The sequence below is a fragment of the Cebus imitator genome, unplaced genomic scaffold, assembly GCF_001604975.1.
Source record: "Cebus imitator isolate Cc_AM_T3 unplaced genomic scaffold, Cebus_imitator-1.0 Scaffold279, whole genome shotgun sequence".
NCBI classification, from domain to species: Eukaryota; Metazoa; Chordata; class Mammalia; order Primates; family Cebidae; genus Cebus; species Cebus imitator.
In genome coordinates this window covers 2,623,734-2,649,222 of record NW_016107594.1, presented here as the reverse complement: position 1 = coordinate 2,649,222, position 25,489 = coordinate 2,623,734, and the positions used below count along the sequence as shown (strand labels likewise).

At 40.2% G+C, this 25,489-nt stretch overlaps 1 protein-coding gene across 2 annotated transcripts in view; it reads right to left on the bottom strand.

Moving 5' to 3' along the window:
• CSMD1 (CUB and Sushi multiple domains 1) overlaps positions 1–25,489 on the bottom strand; it is a 2,110,588-nt gene that overhangs the window by 228,565 nt on the left and 1,856,534 nt on the right. For both annotated transcript variants that reach the window (XM_017501161.1, XM_017501162.1), the window contains exons 42-43: positions 9,632–9,820; positions 1,464–1,641 (exon numbers count right to left, since the gene is read on the bottom strand). In XM_017501161.1, coding sequence (XP_017356650.1) covers positions 1,464–1,641; positions 9,632–9,820 — 367 coding nt within the window. The remainder of the gene's footprint in view (positions 1–1,463; positions 1,642–9,631; positions 9,821–25,489) is intronic.

Below are 25,489 nucleotides of genomic sequence, written 5' to 3'. Positions count from 1 at the left end.
CCACAGCTTCAAAGCCAGTCGCCTTTCTTGCCCTCTGCTACTTTATCCACAAAATGAGCCCACCATTCTGCAGCCAAAATCTGGCCTGAGAGCTCTGCCTCTTGGAGCCCAAATGCATCCTTACCGCCCCGAGAACAAAGCCCATCTCATGCCCTTCCAGGCCCTGCTTTCCTTGTCCTGGCCACTGTCTCCTGCTCCTGCTCCCACTGTAGAATTCCACAAGACTGCAGCCATACCACACGCAACATGCACACGCACACACAAACCACCACGCACACACGGCACACACACAGATGCACAATATGCACACACACACAACACACACAAACACACCATACAGACATGCAACATGCACACACACACATACTATATACCACACACATCCCCCACAAACACCACACACACACACACACACACACCACACAGACACAACATGCACACATACTCCATACACCCTACACAGAGACACATGTGCACACATAAACCACACACAACACACACACTACACTCACATATATCACATACACAACATGCACACATATCACAAACACAACATGCACACACATACACCACATGCACACACATACACCACATGCACACATATACACCCACACAGACACATAAATGGACACACACAAACCACACACAATACATATCGGACACACAACACACATACTACACTCACATATATCACATACACAACATGCACACATATCACAAACACAACATGCACACACATACACCACATGCACACACATACACCACATGCACACATATACACCCACACAGACACATAAATGGACACACACAAACCACACACAATACATATCGGACACACAACACACACACAAACCACACACAAGACACACACAAACTACATACCACACACCACGAACATCACACAGGCACACACACCCCTCACAAACACCACACGGACACAACACACACAAAACAACCACACATACTACACACACAGAACATACACGTACAAACTAAATATACCACACACAACCCACACACACCACACAGACACAACACCTACACACATAACACAAACACACAAAATACATGACACACACACAAAAACCACACACACAAACACACATATAAGCCACACACAGACATACACAGGCCACACGCACCACAGAGACACACCCATACATACACACATCACACACATATAAACCCCACACGCATCCCCATACAAACACATCCTTCACACAGACACACACAGATAGATGCAAACACACAGACATAATTCTGCCTATTTCTATCATGTAGCAAAACCCACATGTACTATGTGAAATTGATTCCCTGAATCTCTGGATTTCACTGTGAATTTCTTCTCTAGTACCTAAGAGGTTTATTCTAAAGTATGTGCCCTGTATATCAGTGGCATATGTGTGCTAAGTCACAATCGTTTATCACAATTATAGATATTTTAACTTGAGAGGGTCTCATACCAAACAGCAATGTAATCATTCACAGCTTCCGTCTGCAAGAGCGTGAAGTTGATATAAACTCCGTGCCCGGGAGGCACCGTGATGAGCCAAATACAGTCCTTCAGGATTGGATACTCATCAGGAAATCCGGGGGAGTAGATGGTGCCATTCTGAGACGTTACATTGTACCCACAAGGAGCTGCAAAGGAAGCCAAGAAAAAACAGGTGCCATAACATCTGATTTTAAAAAGTAGAAATCTAAATATTTGACTCCAAAGTACCTGAGCCAACATTTTTCCTAATGGGAAATAAATGTGAAATATTTCTGAATGATGATTTTGTCAAAATTACTACACTAAAATCTGAAGACCTTAAAAGAATTATACATCTAAGCTACATTATCTGTTTTATATAATATATTCTCCATATCTTCAAAAATCCCTTTAGAATACATTTATTCTCCTATGACTGAAATAAAATCCTTAGTTATCTCCTGTGACCTGCTGATAGCCCATTCAAGTGTCCAGCACAATGAATCATGGGGAAAGTATTCATAAATATGTAACTGTTTTTTTTGGTTTTAAGTCACACTGCTAGGCCCTATTTATAAGCCATCTGAAAGAGTGCCATCTAAGTCTATTTGCCTTAAAACAAAGACATTATCAATTTTTTACAGATCTATCCCTGAAGAAGTAAGATAATGTAATTAATGTAAGATTATGTAAGTGATGTTTTATGGAAGCATTCCCAGTTTTTACTAGTGTTCAATAACATGAAGAACTACAACAATAACCAATTTATTTTTGTCTTAAGAAATTTATATTATTGCAATGACAATTACTTTATTTATGGAAAATGAAATGTCCAAATATCAATGGAATCAGCTGAAACACAGTTTTTAATTCAAATATGAATATACTTCATCAAAGTCATAAAGCTGTGAATTTCGAAAACAAACCAACATCTAAGAGGTGTAGGATGAGTATTCACAACTTGCTTGAACTTTGGAGGGCTGCTGCCACAAATGGTATAGAATTTAGGTGGAGGCAAAAGGCCCAAATACATAAACAGATAAACAAAAATAGTCAGAACATACCAGGAGGCAGGATATGATACATTGCCAAACTGCACAGATGGATATTGATTTGAAAAAACACTGGATTGAACCTGGCTGGAGATTTGGATCATCAGAAGAAGGGACTGTATATAAAGACTATTTTAGAAGTTTTATAGCATGATTATTACTAAGTGAGGTTTGGAGTTAGACAAACCTGGATTTGTCTGGAGAAGTAAGTTATCTCTGGGAGACTCCATTTCCATAAATTAAATGAGGTCAGGGTTTGGGACACTCTGAAACTTGCGATCTATAGAATGGGACCATAGGCCATGCATGGTGGCTCACACCTATAACACCAGCATTTTGGGAGGCCGAGATGGGTGGATCACCTGAGGTCAGGATTTCGAGACCAGCCTGACCAACATGGTGAAAACCCATCTCTATGAAAAATACAAAAGTTAGCCGCACATGGTAGTGCACACCTGTAATCTCAGCTATTCAGGAGGCTTAGGCAGGAGAACTGCTTCAACCCAGGAGGTGGAGACTGAAGTGAGCCAAGACTGCGCCATTGCACTCCTGCTTGGGTGACTGGGAGAGACTCTGTCTCAAATAATAATAATAGTAACGGGACCATAAACCATGCTGTCCCCAAAACAAGCTACCTTTTTTCTCCTGTTGGTAGTGCACTTTTCTTCCCTTCCAGACGTTCAGGGAGTGCTCACATGCCTTTCTTCTATTTACTACCAAGGCAAATATGTCTCTTCCTTCAAAGCTCATCTCCATGTCACCGCCTCCTTAAAGTCTTCCCCAGTTGCTCTGGCTCTGGAGGTCCAGGATCTGCTCACAGACCACATGGGTCCCATGAGACTGTCAGCCTCTAGGAGACAATGTGTCTCCACCCACCTCAGCTGCGACCTCCTTTCATCAATCCCTACTGTCTAGCTCAGACCATGATAAACACTAGACCATAAATAGTGGAAGAACTGATGAGCTGGAGAATAACCAGAAAACACTTTCATAGTAAGCTCATGGAAGCAATTGGGCTGAAGCCCTTTACACGTGACTACGTGCTGTTTATTTAGTGTGGACTTATAATGTGAAGGTTTCCATTTTGCATTTTTTATTTTCAAGTTGAATCTTGTAGTTATATAATCACTATATATATATATATATATATATATATATATATATATATACACACATACATGTATATAATATCACCCTTCCTGTTGGGAAAACAAAACAAAAAGCCACAGTTCCCACCTCTTAATGGGCACAATAAATGAGGCGGTGATTTTCTTGGTAGAATACACTCCTGATTCCAATATTCTTTATGCCCCTGCATAGCTCTATGACATCGAGCAAGTCAGTGATTCTTGCCATGATTTATCTATGAAATTCAAATAACAAATCTTTTCACTCACTCACTCAACAAGTATCTACTGAGAGCCAATTATGTACCAGGAAGGGTGCTTGGGGCTGGATATGTCATGGTGAACTGTGTTGCTGCCTTTGTAAAAAGCTTACTGAATAGTGATGAAGAGAGATATTAAACAAACACTACATAAGTTTAAAATTCAACTAGTCCAAGTGCTGTGAAGGAAAAGAACAGACACTCATTATCACATAAGATAATAATAATCTATCTGTGAGCACACAAAATTCTCTCAAAGCAAAATCCTGTTGCCCTCCCACTGGGTAGTCTAGAGATGATGAAAAGAGGACCCTACAAATGGAGTCAAAATTTCCTCTCTCATTTCCCCTGGCCTGATCTTTATCTAGTTCCAAAAAGTCTTTATCCTCCCTATAGTGTCATCAAAGGCAAGTTTGCATTTCCCCAAGTGGTGACGTCTCACTGAGCTCTGCAGAGACTGGGGCAGAGAAGTGTGTGTGTCTCGGCAGAAGTGTGTCCCCCCCTGCCTTCCTTTCCCTGAAGGCGGGGTTCAAAGTGGAGTGTGGAGTGAGATCAAGGAGAAAGCTCTGTGTGGAGCACAGCAGGTACCTCCCAGCTCCTCACCTGTCTGCCTGGGAAACTGTGGTCCAAGCCTGACCAGGAAGACAAGCAGCTGACCATGGGCATCAGCAACTAAAAGTGAGGGAGAGGCCACACTCCCTCCAATCCCGGGAGCCATGGAGTAAAGACATGTACGTGCATTTCCTTGCCCATGAGTACCCGGGATGTTCACGTGGGAGAGAGCGCTGCTGTGCAAAGCAGTGAAAAAGGGAATTGCCCAAGTCATTTGCTCACGTATTTTTCCAGAGAATAAAGATATATAAAGATAAGAAAACTGCATATTTTGATCCAATTCTAGAGCCAGCAGTAGCTGTGTTAAAAGTGATGGCGGTGATATCTAACTGGAATGTCATGCCAAACGGGGAACTCATCCAGGTTCCCCGACGCCACTGGCTTGCCCCCCTGCACCACTCCCTACCACGGCCTCAAGTAGGCCTCAAGTACCACCGAGGCTTCCCTTCCTGAATTGACATCCCTGCTATGTGGGAAGGAGGGACTTTTGGTGGTTCACACACACAGAAGTGACGGGTGTATGTGACTGACTCCAGCTCAGGTATGATGCCAGAGCTAGAAGATACCAGAAAACCAACTGGTGGGAGGGCACAGGAAGGTGGAAGTATAAGGAAACATCTCATTATTGTGCTACCTTTTCCTCTCTTTATGCAATGTGGCTTACTCTGAAGACAGACAAATAGAACATATTAAGTGACATTACATCAAATTAAAATGAAAACAGGTTGGGTGTAATGGCTCATAACTACAATCCTAGCACTTTGGTAGGCTGAGGCAGGAGGATCTTGTGAGCCCAGGAGTTCGAGACTAGTCTGGGCAATACAGGGAGATCTCATCTATAAGATTTTTCTTGTTGTTGCTCTTGTTAATTAGCCATGCATGGGAGCACATGCCTGTAGTCCCAGCTACTTGGGAGGCTGAAGTGAGAAGATTGCTTGAGCTTGGCAGGCCAAGGCTACAGTGAGCAGTGACTGCACCACTGCACTCCAGCCTGGGCAGCAGCATAAGATCCCATCTCAAATAAACAAATGAAGTGAAAACAAAATAATTTAAATTTTAAAGCCTTGAATGTTTGCTAAGAGGCTTACAGATAATTTACAGATAATTTTCTCTAGGATTATATTAAGTTTTCTGCCTAAACATTAAGAATATGAAAGAAATTCCATATTGAAAAACTGACAAATATATTGGGCATAAATATTTACTAATAGAAAATGTTACAATAAATATAAATATATGCATATTTATTAATATAAAACTATCTTTGTTATCAACATATCCAAACACTGAAAGCTTAATCTCACCTAGTGTGGAGGGCACCAGAGTTATTTCCTACGTCATTTTTCTTCCTTCTTTTACTCTGGTTTCCTTAGAAGTGTTTTCAGATGAGAAACCAGAGTGCACTTTATCTTGGAAATTGTTGTTTGGTAATGGAGATTTTCAAAACCATATTTGTGAATGTCAGTAAGAAAAATAAAGAAACAGGGTTGCATTCTTTACAGTTATTTTCATTCTCTATTACTGAGAAAGATTATTTTCTGTACTTGCCAATCAATTTGGTAAACCTTAATTTTAAAAACTATGTATATAATAACATATTGTTTAGCTGGTTGGATTTCTTATGTCAATTTTGCAATAAAATTGTTTTCTGGTTACAAAATCTGTCAAATTCAAAGAAGCTGCCACATACCTATCGCAACATACTATTTGCACTAATAATTATCTCTGTCTACACAGCTCCCCACAATACACATACTAATGCATTTAAGTCAAGTTTACTATGATAGTTTACAATTTTTTTAATACCTAAAAGTATATTTTTATGCATAAACATTTCAGTGTTAAATGATTAATTAGGTTAACAAAATATTCAAAATTTTTGAACTATATTTGTGTGAATAAACATTTAATTATAAAATTACATTTAGTAAGTTAATAAGCCAAACTCTTCTTAATCATATTTTAACAATTATAAGCCTTTTTATTTGTTTATTTATTTTTTGACATGGAGTTTCTCAATGGCACTATCTTGGCTCACTACAACCACTGCCCTCCGGGTTCAAGTAATTCTCCTGCCTCAGCCTCCCAAGTAGCTGGGATTACAGGTGTCTGCCACCACACCTGGCTAATTTGTGTATTTTTAGTAGAGATGGGGTTTTGCCATGTTGGCCAGGCTGGTCTCAAACTTCTGACTTTGGGTGATTTACCCGCCTCAGCCTTGCAAAGTGCTGGAATTATAGGTATAAGCCATGGCGCCTGGCCTATAAGCCGTTTTGAAAAAACGTTTGTGTAATTATGTTACTAACAAAAAACAATGTCTTGAATTTCTGAGGTAACTTTCAGAGACATATTATTTCATTTGTTTACTTTCATAGATATACTTTCAAATCACAGTTTTTCAGATAAGTTGATAATATATTAACTTCATGTAATAGATTCTTATGCAGCTTAACATGTAAGTATTTATAGCATGTAAGGACAAATTGATTTCACATATACTTATAAAAACTGATGCCTTAAGATTTATAATTATTTTATTATTTATCTAAACTGGCCAATTTTTAATAAAGATATCCAGAAGTTAATGTTTAAACTATCTCTGCTTTTTTCTGAGGTTCATTTGAGGTCTATAGTGCTGGACCTTTGAAGATTGTTTTTTAATACACTTGACCTATACAGCAGCCATAAATCTGAAATCATAAACTATTGTCAATTAATAAAATACATGTTACATGAAGATATTGAGTTGTCAACAGTGTTTACTGCTGCCTCTTGGGAAAACTGATTGCCAGATAAGTGAGTAATACACATCTGAATAGCCTGTTCATTCTTAGGAAACAATGACACTTTTAAGAAATATACTTTCACAAGTAAAGCACCTTTTTGTGTTAAATAATACCTTTTTTATATGAAGAGGGTATTAAACATACATTGGATGATTCTTAGAAAATCTTTTAGGTACTTTAATTACTTTCAATATTTATGATAAACTTTTACATGAATCCTGTGTTTCAGTTTTCTTATTTAGTTTATGAGCATAGGTAAAAATAGAAATATAATAGTAAAAATGCTTGTTTAGTAAAGAACTTGGCCTTTTTGCTCACTCCTGGGAGGTGTCTTTGTGAAGTATGCGATTGGTCCCATCTAGCAATGTCAGGTCGGGCTGGCTACACCATGAAAACCAACCACATGGTTTATGCCGGGGTGTATGGGGCACACCTGCCTACCTGGAGGCTAAGACCAGCCATTGGGCAGTCAATCCCTCAGTCCTGCCTACAAAACAGAGCCCCACTAGAAATCTCAAAACTAGGACCGGAGGAGGTGACCAGGGTGACGGTCCCCTGCCTGTGGTCACACGTGGTTTCTGAGATGGCAAGGCATCCTCCTGGACTCTGCCCTACCTGTCTTTTCCCTGGAAGATACTGACATATCGTCTCCCTGTTAAAACCATACTGACAAGCATGATAGCTTTTAGGGATGTCTGTGAGTTCTTCTAACAGAGAATGAAGCCTCAGGCTGATTTCGGGAGTCTGAAGGGCTTTATGCTTTAAACTCATCCAGAATTTAGCTAATTCTGGGTGGTGTTATATACCATGTTGGGATTAGGAAAGATGGCATCACTTTAAATTGTATTAAAAAAGGTAGATTGTGTAATTTTTACACTGACAAAATAATTCCAAGCCAGGGCAGTTATTTCCGTATTGAAAACCTAAGCTTGAAAAAGCAATAGAATGAAATTAAATATTTAGTTGTAGTTTTTAAAATATCAAGCCAGAGAGGCTACCATTTACATATGAATTCAAACTCTTCATACCAAACTTGCAAATAAGAAGAGATTTCAGTGTTGATAATTTCAAAGTAATTTATACATACATGAGTTTCTAAAATGGAAAGCAGGCATAGAGATTTTTAAAAATGTTTTAATGAAAAATACCCCAGACAGGTTACTGCTATTCTTATTTTATAAAAGTAATTTTAAGTGCTAGTCTATATGTAATTAAATATTAGATTGAGATAACACACTTTTAAAATATGGCTGAAGGATTGTTTGTAGTTATTTTTATAATAATATGGAATAGATAAATACAGGTGAAAACCACGATTTTAAAAGTCCACTGATGTGCTTCTTTTACTTCTTCAGTAGAAATTAAAACATGACTAGATGTCTTCCCCTTTTCCCCACAGGATACAAGTGTTTAACATTTCAAAGGTCCACAGAGTTGGTGACTTTACTATTTTTTTTTAATTCAAAGGTTCTTCTTTATGTATAGTGTTAGAATATCGGGTTTACAGTAAATTTTCTGTTACATATGCATTCTTCCTAAACATAGTATGGATCTACTTATTTTAATTTGATATTGAAAAAATATCAAAGTCCTCAAAAAAATTAGGCAGTCACACAGAAGCATTAAAGTCAGGATTCCTGCTCAGGAAAGGACTTCTAAAGAGACCAGGTCTTCTGCTGCACCATTGAACAAGAACTTGCCTCCAACCTCTCCCAAGAAACTGTCCTCCTGCATGACTAAACCACTCTTCTGTTTTCTCCAAGGCTGCATCTACACTGCACTGTTTCTTACACTGCTTCTTCCACCTGGAGTGTTCCATCTCCAAGTAGCAAAATGCTATGTACCTTTCAAGGCCCACTACCAACATGAGCTCAGTTTTTGAAATGCAAAAGCAATAATTATAAAAGCTAAACAACAAGAAACACCAAGGATCAAACTAATAAGTACCCTTTTTCTCTCTGGTCCTGCAATGTGATGTAAGCACTATAAAGCTGAACACTGCTGACATCACGGAAATTTCCCTGACTATTTGCCAAGCCTGTGCCGCCTCCTTCCCTGCAGCTCGGTATAACACTCCTCTTGGGCTTACTGTCTTGCTACCCTTATCATTTCCTTGGGAACAAGCGTTGTTTCTTTAGGTCTAACTTACTGGTATACAACATATTCCTGAAATACTAAGTAGAGTGAGTAAAACATAAGAGATTCTCAATGAATATTTATTGAATAAATTAATAAATTATTGGATATGTTCATTTCATACTTAATGTGCTATTATGCCCATGAAACATTCAATTGCCCCCAAGCAAAATGATGAACCTACCATCACATCTTGGAAAAGGGTAGTTCCAGTTTCTGTTGATCCCGTGCTGACAAGTGAGGACAGGATAGCCTATTAGAATGTACCCAGGATAACACTCGAATGATATTGATTGCCCCACACTGTAATCCGAGTTGATCATGTACCCATTCTGAAATGGGGGTGGATCTGGACAGTTCTGTAATTCATAGGCTGAAACAAACAAATAGACAAAATAAAGCTTATATTTGCGAGGTTAAATTACAGTGGAATTTAGAAGAGGAGTGTGATCCCACATAGCTGCTTAAGATGAAGCTGTTGGATATAAATTTAATAATGTATATTTTCCAAGTAGTTGCCATCCAGACCAATATAATTATTATTAGAATTATAACATATGCATTTAATAAATACTTACTATGATTTTTAAAAGGAATATAACACATACCAAAAGGAAATTTGACAAAGTTTACCTTGCAGAAAAGGTATATGATGTAAATTATTTAAGAAAGTCATACAAATAATAATAAAAGGGGCCTATAAAGAATGTTGAGTGAATATGTACCTAATAATTCCCTTTTATTTTAAAGAGGAAATACACTGCCAGTCTAAGTACTCCTAACTGGGATATACGTTGTCGTTTTGTTTAACTGTTTAACGCAAATACAATAGGAAAATCCGTTTCAGTCTCTTTAGTCTTTTTCTTAAAAAAACAAACAAAAAAACTGTACAATCACCAAGCTGGCAACTAATATCAGTACAATTTTTATAACTCATGATTTATTGTGCTTTATCATTCAATCTTTTATGTTCCCTAGAATAAACTCTAGGTAAGATATAATGCATGTTTGCAGTCTGTGTGGTTTAAAATTTACTCATAAATTAGTAAGAGTTAACTAATCCATAAGTTAGGTGTCATCTGATACTGTAAACCTAAAGCTAAATAGCCACTGTGCACACACCTCTGGCCCACTCCGTTTAAGAGGGTGGGAGCACTGGAAGCAGCCACAACTGTTTGGGAAAGCCATTGGAATAGAGCCACAAAATATCAGTTGTAACATTAAACCTAGTATTAAATTTACAGAAATCTCTAAGGAGCATGATTTCCAAGACAAAAAAAAAATGTTTAAAGATGTTCATTGCAGCATTATTTACACTATGGAAATCCAAATGACTAAACAAAAAAAAATACATATAAAGAGAGAGACTCATAAATGCCAGAGATGAAATGTCCTATCTTTCAACAGTCACAGACTGTATATATTTATTTGTATTTATTAATATTTTCAATACAATAAGCATACTATGCAGTTGACAACAGGATCCTATGGTTAAGCCCTGATACTAGTCAGCAGGTTAAAAACAATTCTTCATTTCACCTTTTAGCATCCCTTTGTTTTAATTATTTTTATTTATGCAATGACATAATGTTTCTGAACAAGAGTCAGAGAAGCAGCAGAAAAGTGACTGACAACAAGAAAAATCGAGATTAGAGGACACACTGTGGCAAAAACATCTTGAGATAATTCCTGGCATTGGCTCCCCCAGGGACAATAACTGGGAAGAACATAACGTGAGACAAAGTCCTCCCAGAGCGGCAGAGGAGGAAATCTTATCTAGAAAGAAGCACTGGGCAGCCTCTAAAACCCAGAGCCCCACTGGATTATGTCGCTCATTACCAAAGGTGCTCCAAACATCACTTCTTGTGCCTACTATCTAAAGATGTAAAGAGCTGGGTACAGTGTTTCATGTCTGTGGTCCCAGCTACTAGGGAGGCTGGGGCAGGAAGAATGCTTAAGGCCAGGAGTTGAAGGCTGCAGTGAGCTATGATTGCACCACTGCACTCCAACCTGGGTGACAGAGCAAGATCAGGTCTCTTAAACAGCAAACAAACAAACAAAAAACAGTTACAAAGGAGTGTCTAATTAACAAGATTAGGGTGAATATCAAGTAATTTATGTGATAAAACTTAAGAAACTGTCATAAGATTCAAATAAAGTTACTGTATTTTACTTATAATGCACCTAAATATTGTAATTACCTGTATTTTAGGTTGGTGCAAAAGTAATTGCAGTTTTTGCTATTACTTTCAATGGCAAAAATCTCAATTACCTTTTACATCAACCTCATATACACCAATAATGTGAAATGAGAAATAGTTATTGAAAGTGAGTATTTTGATTAACTCATGCTACCTTTTGAAATGTAGTCTTTCAAACAATATATACAAATTTTACAGAAAATCAAAGATAAATCACTAATCTTAGAATGAACGTTTTTAACCCATTAATGTATACAATTATAATTTGCCAAACAAAAATGATATTGCTTTAAAATATTTAATTACCAAAAAAAGGGATGAATGTCCCAGTGCTGCTCTTTGGTAAAGCTACCTTATACATGAACTACTGAGTTGATTAGAGACACTGTCTTTGTAAAGATTTACTATAGAACAATAAACCTTATAAGCACAATTGCTATAAATGAAATTCGCAGATGGAAAATGTTTTTAGCTCAGAATTTTGTGAAAATTGAATTTGCAGTTGACAAGGTTTGGCTGTGTCCCCACCCAAAGCTTAACTTGAATTGTGTCTCCCAGAATTCCCATGTTGTGGGAGGGACCCAGGGGAGAAAATTGCATCATGGGGGCTGGTCTTTCCCACGCTATTCTTATGACAGTGAATAAGTCTCACAAGATCTGATGGTTCCACTTTTGCTTCTTTCTCATTTTTTCTTGCCCCCGCCACCTAAGAAGAGCCTTTCACCTCCCACCATGATTCTAGGGCCTCCCCAGCCATGTGGAACTGTAAGTCCAATTAAACTTCTTTTTCTTCCCAGTCTTGGGTATGTGTTTATCTGCAGGGTGAAAATGGACTAATATAGCAGTCTACATACAGTAGCTGCATTACTTAGAACAGTGTTTTTCAGCTGTTTTTGTGTCTGATAAGTACGATATTGGACTGTCAGAATGTTTTACATCGTACTTGGCTTCAAGAGAAAAGTTCTCCAGGTGGTCAAAGGAAGAATATTCAAACACTTGTGAAACAATTATGTCTTACAGGGCATACCTCAAAAGCAAGAGTGTCATGTCCCTCATTATCGATTGTTTTTGTTGTTATCACCTATTTGAGAAACTAGATGCTCAGAAATCTATGCTAATAAATATAGGGAGAGGGAACATTAAAACAGAAATTCAGGTCAACTCAGTGTCTCTCTCCTTCTCTAACACACACGCCCCTCATCTGCATTCCCCCATCATGCAGCTCCCTGGGGCAACCTGTCAAACTCACAGCAAGGCCACTGGTGCCTCTGCTGGGGACCACTCCATGCTGAAGGCCACAGAAACAGCCTTTTCTTGAAAGCCAGTGCCAAATCACCTGGAAAACATCTGCAGTGCATGGAATGTCTCTCATAGTACTGCTATTTGGCCCAAAAATTGCTTTAGAGACCCATGCTCACAAAAAAGAATAAATAATTCCACACTGAATTTCAACTATCAACACACTGCCTTCTTTATTATTCTCTTTTAGAATGAAATCACTAATTTATTTCTCATTCTTGTTTTGCTTCAAATGTGATAAACTCTCTTGGAAAAATGAGTCCTCCAATACAACAAATATGAATGCTAATAAAACCTTAAGAAAAAAAGAAACATGAAAAGCTGATTGCTGGTTTCTAGAGGAGGAGAAGCAAATGAAATTAGATTTAATACAACCTAATCTGTATGAGAAGATTTCATCCATGAATCAGCGGTGCCTTGGAAGTGTACAAGCCTCAATTACCACAATACAATGTTAACAAGGTAATGGTTCATAGGTACTCCTGGTGAACCTTCACTTAAAACAGCATTTAAGAGAGCCACACAGTTACACACTGGAGTGTTAATAATGTGAAAGGCAATGCATTTTCTTAGTTTGGCTGTGTAGTTTGTTGGGTAATTTAAAGTTATGTTGTCTTTTGGGATATGTAAAACTAGCGCTGAAGGCTCTAGTCCCCTTCTGCTCATGAAATTAACCTCTATGAAAAACACAGAAATAGGAAATCTGAGGTTATGTTTAATGACTCTAAACCCAATGGCTGTGGGCTACTCTAATGGTTGAAAAAAATTGTTGTTGTTTTTCTTTTTTCAATAGCAAGAAAACAATTATCCTGTGTGGGTGGGGAGAACAGATTAGCCTATGTGGGCAGTGCAGTGGCTTTTCTCATTCGTTTACTGAGTGAAATAAAGATTATTTATTGACCGTCTACTTTGTTATAAATGCTAGTTATAAATGGAAACTAGAAATGGGTCTTACTCTAGTAAATTTCGGCAAACAAATAAAGCATAGATGATTGTATAAAAGAATTGCAAGTTGCATAAATTATTAAACATAAACAGTGGATTGAAATAAACAAAATATAAAACTTGGTGAAGGTTAAGTGGACAAAAATGTTTTGTTGAAGGAATGATGTTTAAATTAAGATCTAAGTAGTAAAACAGTGCAGATCAGGAAAAAAACAAGAAAGGCAGACTTTTCAGGCAAAGGAAGTGTTATGTGTTCCCAACATAGAGTTCAGTGTCTGGAATAAGAGGAGAGTTTCAGGAGAGAGATGCCCTCTGCAGCCCCTTTTCCCAAAGTATGTGCCCCTTTTCACACTCTTGCCAATTCCTGAGTGGAGAGGAACTAGTCATCAAATTCTTCAGACCACAGGATGTTGATTAGAACATGTTTTATAAGTGGACACAGACATACTATAAGAACCCAGGACCCATTTTTTTCTGATAAAACCCATCTGCCAGTCAACATCATAATGATGATGATGATGATGGCTCATTTCAGAATCATCTTAAGAATTTGAAATGCCAATTAGTTTTTCTATTGGAAACTATATACTAAGTATCAGTTACATTATTTTTTGGTATTTGTTCCAAATGTCTTGTTAAACTGAGCACTTTACTACTTAAACATTAGTATCAACATTCTCTCAAACTTTTCATATTTGAAGTCATGTGCTCTCTTTTCTCACATGTCTTTTCCAAACTTGGATTCACCATTTCACTTCATACAATGAGGTATAAAGGAACATATTAGGAGTCTGAATGGAAGTAACTAAAAAGAAGTCATTAAGACGATACCTCAGCATGCTGAAGATAGATGAATGTTGGAAGCCTCCTGTTGTGTACTGTTTAGTGTGGGTGTGATGAGTTTCACACGGCCTGCATTGGCTTCTTGCAGGTGCCTCTAAAGGACTTGCAATGCACCACAGTGCCGGGCTGCGCAGGTGTGAGAGGGTGAAGGAGACCTCAACCTGCTGTCAGAACCCTCATCAAGCACAGCCTTCCTGCTCTGTACCCATCATAAAAGCATTAATCCTCAAAAATGAGTTTTCAACATATAAAAAGTTTTAATTTAAGAAAGAAAGTCATCAAGCAAGAGAAAAAGAAAAAAGACCACTTCAGTAGAATTTGATAAAGAAGTTACCTCGTAAAAGGAGGTAAAATCTGTGATTATCAAACAAATTCTGATGCGGCTGAGGTTATAACTTCCGCATCCCCATATTAAGCAATTCCTAAAGACTTTTGGAGGCATTGTCTATTAGTTCTATAAAAGTTGTTGTATTATCTGTCATTACAAAGTTGAATTAAGGCCAGGCGCAGTTGCTCATGCCAGTAATTAATTCCAGCACTTTGGGAGGCCGAGGTGGACAGATCACCTGAGATCAGGAGTTTGAGACTGGCCTGGACAACACGGTAGAACCCCGACTCTACTAAAAATTCAAAAATTAGCAGGGTGTGGTGGTGGCACATGCCTGTAATCCCAGCTACTCAGAAAACTGAGGCAGGAGAATCACTTGAACCAAGGAGATGGAGGCTGCAGTGAGCCGAGATGGCACCATTGCACTCCAGCCTGGGCGACAGAGTAAGACTCCATCTCAAAAAAAAAAAAAAAAGAAAAGGTGAATTGGAAAGAAAATCATTAACACATGGAGAAATCTACCTCGGCAATACATACATAAGCCTTGAAGTCATTTTGCAAAATAGGTGAGGCACTCTGCTGTGACCTGAGTTCAGTCTGGTTCTCCCCATAGCACCGGGAACTGAACATCGCACGTAATCCCAGGAGGCTCATTTCTTCATTCATGAAAGGAGACTAAATATACCTATATATGCAGAGGCCACAGAATTAAATGGGATGATAAATGAAATGAATCACTGTTGGCATATATTAGCTCAAGAAAGCTTAGTCTTGATGGCAAGAATTGTCTAGTTTCCTTGATAAAATATATCTTATTACTCCAAATGAAGACCTTGAGCCACTGCTGTGATGGAGACAGACAAAGGAGGAAGAGGCTACTCCTTCCTATGGTGGGATTAGGGTGAACCACTCTAAGAAAAGAGCCTTGCTACCAAGAGCAGGGGTCTTTGAAAAGTCAGTCTGGGTCACAGTAGCATCTCAGCCATGTATGGTAATCCAAAGAATTTCTCAAGTGCACACATACATAAGTGCACCAACTTCCCATATTTATTGGCTATTCTAAACTGCTAGGATAGCATATTGCTCTTTCTTTATAACCAAGGATATAGTCCTGGTTCTTAATTCTGAGACATATTTTCTTCTAAAAGTGCTCCAGTTGTGCTTTTAACTCCTAGACCCAGCACCTGCTGAGAAGCCCAACCAAACTGTTGCAAAAGTTGTCGTCAGAGTTTTGGGCCTCGCTGAGAGCACCAGCTCACACATCGATGCTTACAGAGGACCAGCCTGCACAAGAAATGTGCTGCCGGCGTTACTTGAGAGGCTGGCAGCAAATCCCAAGTGGACATCTGAAGGTGCCTTCATCTAGGAGGGATGGATCTACAGATGCATGCTGAGAACGCTAGCTTTTGGTTCAGAGGAATGGATGACTTAAAGGAGAAGGTGAGAATGTTGCTTTTGCTTTCAGAAAACGCATAAAAGGAGGAGGAGATGCCTGTGATCTGCAGGAAGAACATGGCTCAACAATAAAGATTCAAGTCCTAGTTTCTAAGAGTCTTGCTCACAGACTAAGGGGAATCACAGCCTTTGGAGGAACCTTTTCCATCTTGTAAATGGATGCCCTAGTGGGCATGGGGATTGCTACGACTCTTTGTAATCACTATTGGCAGCACTTTTACGCAAAAGAGGCACCTTTGTGCCTTAGGTTGAAAGCTCAATTCACTCATGCAGAGGGTAAAAAAAGAGACTGAGTAAGCTCCCCTGCCCTTACTCAAAGTCACTCAGAATCCCTCAGCAAAAGGAAAAGGAAGGATGCCATTTTAGAAGCATATAAACTTTATGTACAAATCATGTATACAAACAACAGTTTGCATGCTTTCATGATTTAGAATGAATTGTTCAGATTCTCATTGTACTTGGAGTTTGTATACAAGCAATAGTTTGCATGCTTCTTACATAATTTAGAATGAATTGTTCAGATTCTCATTGTACTTGGAGGTAGTTTAATTGATTGTTCTTCTTAAGGGGAAATATTGGTATAACAAATTATAGCTTATTTTATTAAAAAAATCATTTCACATAAAATTCAGTAGTTTTATGATTGTGATGAAGAATAAACAGATTTAACACATCTGATTATCTTTAAAAATGGTGTTGAGCACACACAGCAAAAGGAAGAAGAAAAACAGTGGAACTTTGCAAGGAAAAGACATTTTTACTTCCTATGACTAAAGCATTTAAAATTACCTTTGAGATTTTTGGCACTGAATAATTTTCTTTTCCAAAACAGTTTATGCATTACAATGCACGAATATGCTTTATAACAGAAAAGAAAGGAAGAGACAAAAGAAGGAAGGAAGGAGGGAAGGAAGGAGGGAAGGAGAGCTGGGGAAGGAGGGAGAGAGTGAGGGAAGGAAGGAGGGAAGGAGAGCTGGGGAAGGAGGGAGAGAGTGAGGGAAGGAAGGAGGGAGGGAGAGCTGGGGAAGGAGGGAGAGAGTGAGGGAAGGAAGGAGGGAGGGAGAGCTGGGGAAGGAGGGAGAGAGTGAGGGAAGGAAGGAGGGAGGGACTCAACTTCTCCAAATGTCAGACTGCAAAACCTAAAGGAAAAGCAAGTCACTAAAATGCTTAACATATCAAAATTTTTACAAGAATTATGAAAATCTAAGTATCAGTAAGCTCAAGGCAATAACCACAAAAGTAAAATAACACAAATAATTTTTAATTTTTTTTTTTTGAGACAGTCTCACTCTGTCGCCAAGCTGGGGTACAGTGCTGCAATCTCAGTTCACTGTAACCTCTGCCTCTTGGGTTCACGTGATTCCCCTGCCTCAGCCTCCAGAGTAGCTGGGACTACAGGTATGGCCACCATGCCCAGGTAATTTTTGTATTTTTAGTAGAGATGGGGTTTCACCATGTTGGCCAGGATGGTCTCAATCTTTTGACCTTGTGATTCACTTGCCTTGGTCTCCCAAAGTCTTGGGATTATAGGCGTGAGTCACTGCACCCAGGCATTTTCTTTTATAAAGGAATCCTGTGTTTGGATCTGAAAAAATAACTATTATTCACATCAAGTGCTGAACCTGTAAGTGCTTTATGTGGAGGCAATGAGATCATGCAGCCATACCCCTCACATCTGGCATATTTTCCAGCTGATATCCAGTTAGTTGATAAATAGCTTCATGCTATTATCAATTTTTCAGTTCCTGACTTAGAAATAGAATACATGGGCTTAATTTTACAAAAGTTTTTGATAAGTCATTTAACTTCAAGACAGCTACCTATATAGTAATATCTCTGACCTTTATATGGTAATAAATAAATGACAAGTTTCAAGAATACGGTGTACAGCACAGACAGCATTGAAAATGACAAGGATTCTCTGTATGATTTATGCATCTTCTTAATTATAATCTTAGCTTCTAAATCTCAAGTAGAACCTAGGAATGTTTATTTGACTTACATATCAGAGTTAAGTATCATTTTATCAATTTATCAATTTTATAAAATGACAAACACTGATAAACTATCTAATTAAGTGTCATCCCTGTCAGATATGATACCATTATTATAGACTGAAACAATTGGTAGCTTTTGGAACTACATAGACACGGTCTTAATAACCGTACCTGTAAAATATCAAGAGTAAAACATAACAACAAAACTATTAAAAAAAAAATATGGAGCTGGGCCGGGCATGGTGGCTCATGCCTGTAATTCCAGCACTTTGGGAGGCCAAGGCAGGCAGATCACTTGAGGTCAGGAGTTCAAGACCAGCCTGCTCAACATGGTGAAACCCCGTCTTCTCTACCGAAAATACAAAAATTAGCCAGGTGTGGTAATGCCCACCTGTAATCCCAGCTACCCAGGAGGGGAGAATTGCTTGAGCCCAGGAGGTGGAGGCTGCAGTGAGCTGAGATCATGCCACTGCACTCCAGCCTGGGCAACACAGTAAGAGTCCCTCTCAAAAAAAAAAAAAAGAAAAAGAAAAAGAAAAAAAAAGAATATTCAAAATGCTGGGGACTTGACAAAGACTTTGTGCCAACTGAGATAGACGAATTAATTGACAATTAATGATTTATGACATATTGTTAAGTTATAGTTTTCTTATTGGCTCAGGTATTAAGATCATATTCATTAAAAATGGAAATTAGCATGTAATGACCAAGTTTAACATGATGATAGTGGAGGAAGTGTTTGTATTTTAACAGGATACACTTCACTAGGAATGGGGCAAGGGAGAGGCCAGTTGAGTAGGGAGATGGAAGAGAAGCACCAAATTCATTATTGAGATTATTCAAATTGTGCCTACAGCCAGACAAACAGGTGTGCTGGAGCTGAAAGCCTCCCTTCTCCCAATTCCTGAAGCCTCTTCACTACTTACCCTTGCTCTGACTCCTCCCTCACTTCCCCAGCCCCCATCCACACACAATTCATTCTCTGCATTTAAGCAACTTCTCATTTGCTTAAACTTCGTCAATGATGTCACATTGCACCTCGAAAACCACCTGAATGCGCCACAGCCAAATCCCCAGGAGCCTCAACTCCCAGGATCCCTCTGACCTTCTGTTCTCGGTGTGTCAGCCTTGTTCCTCTCTGTTCTCTGATCTCACCAAGCTTCTCCACCCAGAAGAATTCCTAGTACTTGCAGCCATATCTCCTTCTGGTCCTTCAAATCTCAATGCTGCGCGGGAAGTGGCAGACCCCAGGACTGCCTAGACATCACCCCAATCATTTCCTCCACAGCAGGCACCACGAATGCAGCTACAGCCTGGGCACAGCTACAGCCTCTGAGCCTGCACTGCAAATCAACGCTGTACACATGTGGTTTTGCCTCCTGCCTCACTCTGTTTGCCACAAGGGCTTCTGTAAGAGTCCATAATCCACACTGTACTAGATGAGGCTTTTTAAACGTGTAAGGCCATTGTAATTCTCACTTTAAAACCTGCAATCATTTCTTGCTGCTCTCCAGAGTTCATAACTGATTTAATATGAACTATTTTGGCATTCTGGTGAAGTCTAATAAGTTTCTCAAACCAGTGTCTTACTGCATGAAATAAAATACATAAGATTACAAAGGAAACCAGCGATATTAAAATACTCTTACAAAAGTATGAAAAAGCAAAATTTGTGGTGTGGCATTATGTATGTTATTTCACTAAATAACAGATGGCAAGTCTAATAACTGAGGCCACTTCAAACTATGATGTAATAATTTGAGGCGTCTGCAAAAATGTAATAAAACATGGGATTATCTATGATTTCGTGACAAAGTCACAGGTTATACTATTTTTTTAAAATTTTGAGATGGAGTCTCACTCCGTTGCTCGGGCGGGAGTGCAGTGGTGTGATCTTGGCTCAATCTGTCACTCAGGCTAAAGTATGGTGATGCAATCTCGGCTCACTGCAACCTCTGTCTCCCAGTTTCTAGTGATTCTCCTGCCTCAGCCTACCAAGTAGAGGGGATTACAGGCACCTGCCACCAAGCCCCGCTACTTTTTGTATTTTAAGTAGAAATGGTGTTTTGCCATTTTGGCCAGGCTGGTCTCGAACTCCTGACCTCAGCTTATCTGCCCGCCTCGGCCTCCCAAAGTGCTGGGATTACAAGCATAAGCCACTGCGCCTGGCCTGCAAATACTATTTTAATATTATTGCTTGCTTTTAAAATGTAAGAAAATGCTAAATGTTAATTAAAGGTTAAGGGGAAAATACATAAATACTTTTATGTATCTATTTACCATCCAAGTAATAGATTCCTTGAATTCTATCCTCAAGGTCGCAGAACCATTGGTGTAGAGAATTAAATTCATTATCGTAACAGGCGATTCAAATTCCTTCATGATTCAACGCCGTAAGTCCACTGGCTCCTGTCCAAACTCATCCTTCACTTTTGGCAGCCATAATTCCTCCTCTAGTCAAAGCCAGGGCTCTCATGTGGCCTCTAGGTCCTGTTCACAGGCAACTTCCTCAGGGAAAGCCCGCTCTGTGTGCCTGTTTCACAAGGCTCCACAATGGGTTTTACCCTCAGACTTCAGCAGACACCAGTTATAGAAAGGCTCACGTTGGATTCTAAATCTGTAATTAAAAATCTAGCTTTTTACTAATTTATGACATTATTTTACCAATTTGTTTTAATTCCTAGCTCTTGGTGCAGAAATTACATTCTTGTGCTGGCCTAATACAAGGATAGCCTTCAAGAAAAATTGACTTAAAATACAATGAAACGGGTTTAGATTACAGAGAACTTCACAAATCATAAAATACTACAATAGCTGGGCGCAGTGACTCACACCTGTAATCCTAGCACTTTGGGTGGCCGAGGCAGGCGGATCACGAGGTCAGAAGTTCCAGACCAGCCTGACCAACATGGTGAAACCCCAACTTTACTAAAAATACAAAAATTAGCCAGGCATGGTGACATGCACCTGTAATCCCAGCTACTGAAGAGGCTGAGGCAGGAGAATCGCTTTAACACAGGAGGTGGAGGTTGCAGTAAGCCGAGATTGTGTCACTGCACTACAGCCTTGGCAACAAAGGGAGACTCCATCACACACACACACACACACACACACACACACACACACACCTACAATGTTTTTTTCAAAAATGGAAATAATTAAACACTGATTTATAACAGTAAGCTGATTTCTCTTCAAAGTATCATTTTTATGAGTTCAGTCTCATCACTTCTAGATAGTGTTGGGGCTCAGGACAGCACCCCAAAATATGACTCTAGGAGACCATTATGCCACCCCAAAATACACTTCTTTGGTATATTTCAAGCAGATTATTTTGAGAAACTGCAGATACAAAAGTAGTTCTGAATAGCTGCCTTTCTGCAAAAGAAATTTACATATATAAAGGTGATCTACATGAATGAAAGTATATGAGGACAGTTGTTTTATTACCTGAGCGATTGATTTTAATCTGCATAACAAGACAACTGTTCACCATATGATTCCTTCCCTCACTCTCTCCTAATTTGACTCCACTAATCGGCAGAAGCCTAAACTCTTACTTCTTTATTTATACAGGATTTATATAAGCACCAATCTCTTGTCCTTTAATCCTAGGAAACACTGAAGGTTAGGAAACCACTCCAAACCTTCTGCGCTCCAGGAAATGTCTAAATGGGAAGACTCTCCTTTGCCCAGGTCTATGGAAGGATGAGGGCGCCCCTGGTTTCACCTGGGAGGAGCCTGCTCATGAATCCTCTCGAGTCCCACTTGGCCTCATATGAGGTTAGCTGACCTGCCTGTCCTACAGATACACTGGAATAACAGGCGTATTAGCCCAGCTCTGCGTGAGCCTACATCCTTTCCCAGGACCCTGGATGTCACTCACTGCAGCACGGACCAGCACACAGCTCCTCAGCGACCTGGGGGAGGCAGCCCAAGGCTCCTTCTTGGCCACTCCTGTTCTTCCTTGGTCCCCCATCTGCTCTTTCTGCCTTGCTCACTCCTGCTATGCAGAAGGCTACGTTCCCCTATCCCTGGGATACCGGCTGACCTGAGGATCCCTCAAACCCTCTCCTCTGCAATCGTCCCCAGTCTCTCCTTACAGAACTTGGGTTTGTCTTGTGTTGGATGCCAGTTATAGGAGCTGGCAGTGCCTTGGCCGTAGGCGAAGAGAGGAGCCCCTGGGAGCAGAAGGCGATCCTGTTACTGTTATGCTGGGAAGCTCTCCTGGACACTGGGCAGATGAGAGTGAAGCCCCTAATTCACCAGGATGGAAGGGATTCTGAGAAGAAACGTGTGGGCAGGCTTTAGGGCTGCAGTCAGGAGGGGTGGGGACAGAGTTTAGGTCTGAGAAGAGGAGGGGGCACATGTGACCAGAGGCAGGTGGAGAGAGCCAGGAAGCTTCCAACAGGAGTGCCCTGCACTGATCGCTGGCTCAAAGCACTGGCCCTGGGCCGGCAAACCTGGACTCGATCCCCCACCATGAAATGACCACTGGCTATGACACTCACTGCCAGCTTGCACTGCAGCTTTCTGACAAGTTGCTTGGACTGAAAGCCCCATTGAATCCTTGCAAAGTCCTAGAAAAGGCTCTGTCGGGCCAGGCGCAGTGGCTCACGCCTGTAATCCCAGCACTTTGGGAGGCCAAGGTGGGTGCATCATGAGGTCAGGAGATCGAGATCAGCCTGTCCAATATCATGACAGTCTGTCTCTACTGAAAATTTTTTAAAAATTGGCTGGGCATGGTAACACACACCTGTAATCCCAGCTACTTGGGAGGCTGAGGCAGGAGAACCACTTGAACCAGGGAGTCTGAGGCTGTAGGGAGTTGAGATCATGCCACTGCACTCCAGCCTGAGTGACAGAGCGAGACTCCATCTCAAAAAAAAAAAAAAAAAAAAAAGTGCTCTGTCAGCATTTGCTGCATAAATCAAGGGCAAGGTTTCTGATTTCCAGAGGCCATGACATTGGGCAGTTCCTGAACGATGGCCCCTGGGTCTGCAAGAGGCAATGCAGCCACAGCTGACATTTCAAGTCCACGCTCACAGGCAGCACCTGCCATCCAACCCTGAAGCCATGTGCTGGAAGCACTTTCAGACAAGGTTTGACTCTCAGGGTTTCCACGAGGCTATTTTCACAGCCATAAAACTTAGGAGGAGTGAGCCTATCTGTCCTGTGTCAGGTCCAAAACTGAAAACTGCGATCGGGGTTTTCCCACAATGGCCATTCTGCAGCTCAGGGATGGGAGACTGGTTTTGCAACTTGTGGGAGAAAACTGTTCTTTTTAAACTGACTTCATGAGGTTTAAACATTGTTTCCCCTGTTAGTGCACTGACTACATCATTTGATTTAGAATCCAAAGACTTCATTTCCCTTCCTTCTTCAGAAATGCCATAGCTTGGATGACACTACTACTTTGGTGTGTAGCAGACCTGATGCCAAATCATACTTCCACAGGCAGCTGTGCACATTTCCACAATTTGCCAACCGCTCTGGGCCTCATTTTTGTTATCTGTGAAATGTACACAACTCTTGGAATTTATATGAAAATCAGGAAGCATAGAGTGTGGTGCAGACTGAGCACTCCATAAATAACAATTATTATTGCCATCCTTATTACTATTATTGAGACAGGGTCTTACTTTGATGCCCAGACTGGAGTGCAGTGGTGTGGTGGCAGCTCACTGCAGTCTTGAACTCCTGACTTCAAGCGATCCTCCCACTTAAGCCTCCCAAGCAGCTGGAACCACAGGTGCCCAACACGACACCCAGCTAACATTTTGTAAAGACAGGGTCTTGCCATGTTGCCCAGGCTGGTCTCGAACTCCTGGCCTCGGGCAATCTGTCCACCTCGACTTCCAAAGTGCTGCAATTATTTTTAATATAGTCAAACAGGGGCAATTTGATCTTCCAAACAAACTAATAATAATTCTGCAAAAGCAAATGAGGACATAAGAAAACACTAATAAAAATCTGTTGCATACAAATAGTTTATTAATACAGAGTTTTAATCCAGTTATATAACAGTTGCATGGTGTATGTATTACATTGTTTTTCCCTCCAGGCACCTTTTTAAAGGAACCGGCTTCTTCCCCTTTAAATCATGCCCTTGAGTGAAGTGTGCTAATCACATTTCTGACTCTGTGACCCAAGTTGGGCTAACACGTAGTCCTCGTCCACCTTGCCTCAGTGGCTGGACTTGGGCACAAGCTGTCCCACCAAGAACGTGTTGCCAAAATGATTAGCAATTGCAGCAGACGAAGCAGGGTCCTGTTTTTGCTAAGCAGGGCATGGTTAGACTGAAGATACATCATCCATGTGTATTAGAGCAGAAAAAGCTATGAAAATCAGAACAGAGGCAAACAGAATTCGGGTGTCACTGAAGCCCTGGCTCCAGACGTGCCCTAGTCTACACAGCTGTCACCTTGCACCATTTTCTTTGAGATGGAATCTCGCTCTGTCACCCAGGCTGGAGTGCAGTGGTATAATCTTGGCTCACTACAACCTCTGAAGCAATTCTTCTGCCTCAGCCTCCCGAGTAGCTGGGACTATAAGCGCGTATCACCACGCCTGCCTAATTTTTGTATTTTCAGTAGAAATGGGGTTTTACCATATTGGCCAGGCTGGTCTCAAACTCCTGACTTTGTGATCTGCCTGCCTTGGCCTCCCAAAGGTCTGGGATTATAGGCGTGAACCACCATGCCCGGCCCACCTTGCACTTCTTTACTACACTAGTTTAAAGTCAGATTTCTGTCATTAACAATCAAAGAGGGCAGACTCATGGGGAACGTGCTAGATCTTTGTCCCTCATCTTATGGATAAGATCTAGCCACTAATTGATGGGACTCATCTACGGAGCCCAGGTTAGTCCTAGAATTGACTCTATTTTTGCCATTATGTGTAACAGTGATACACGTTGCCTATGTGTCACAGAGAGGAAAACCAACTATTTTTTTTTTTTTTTTTGAGATAGA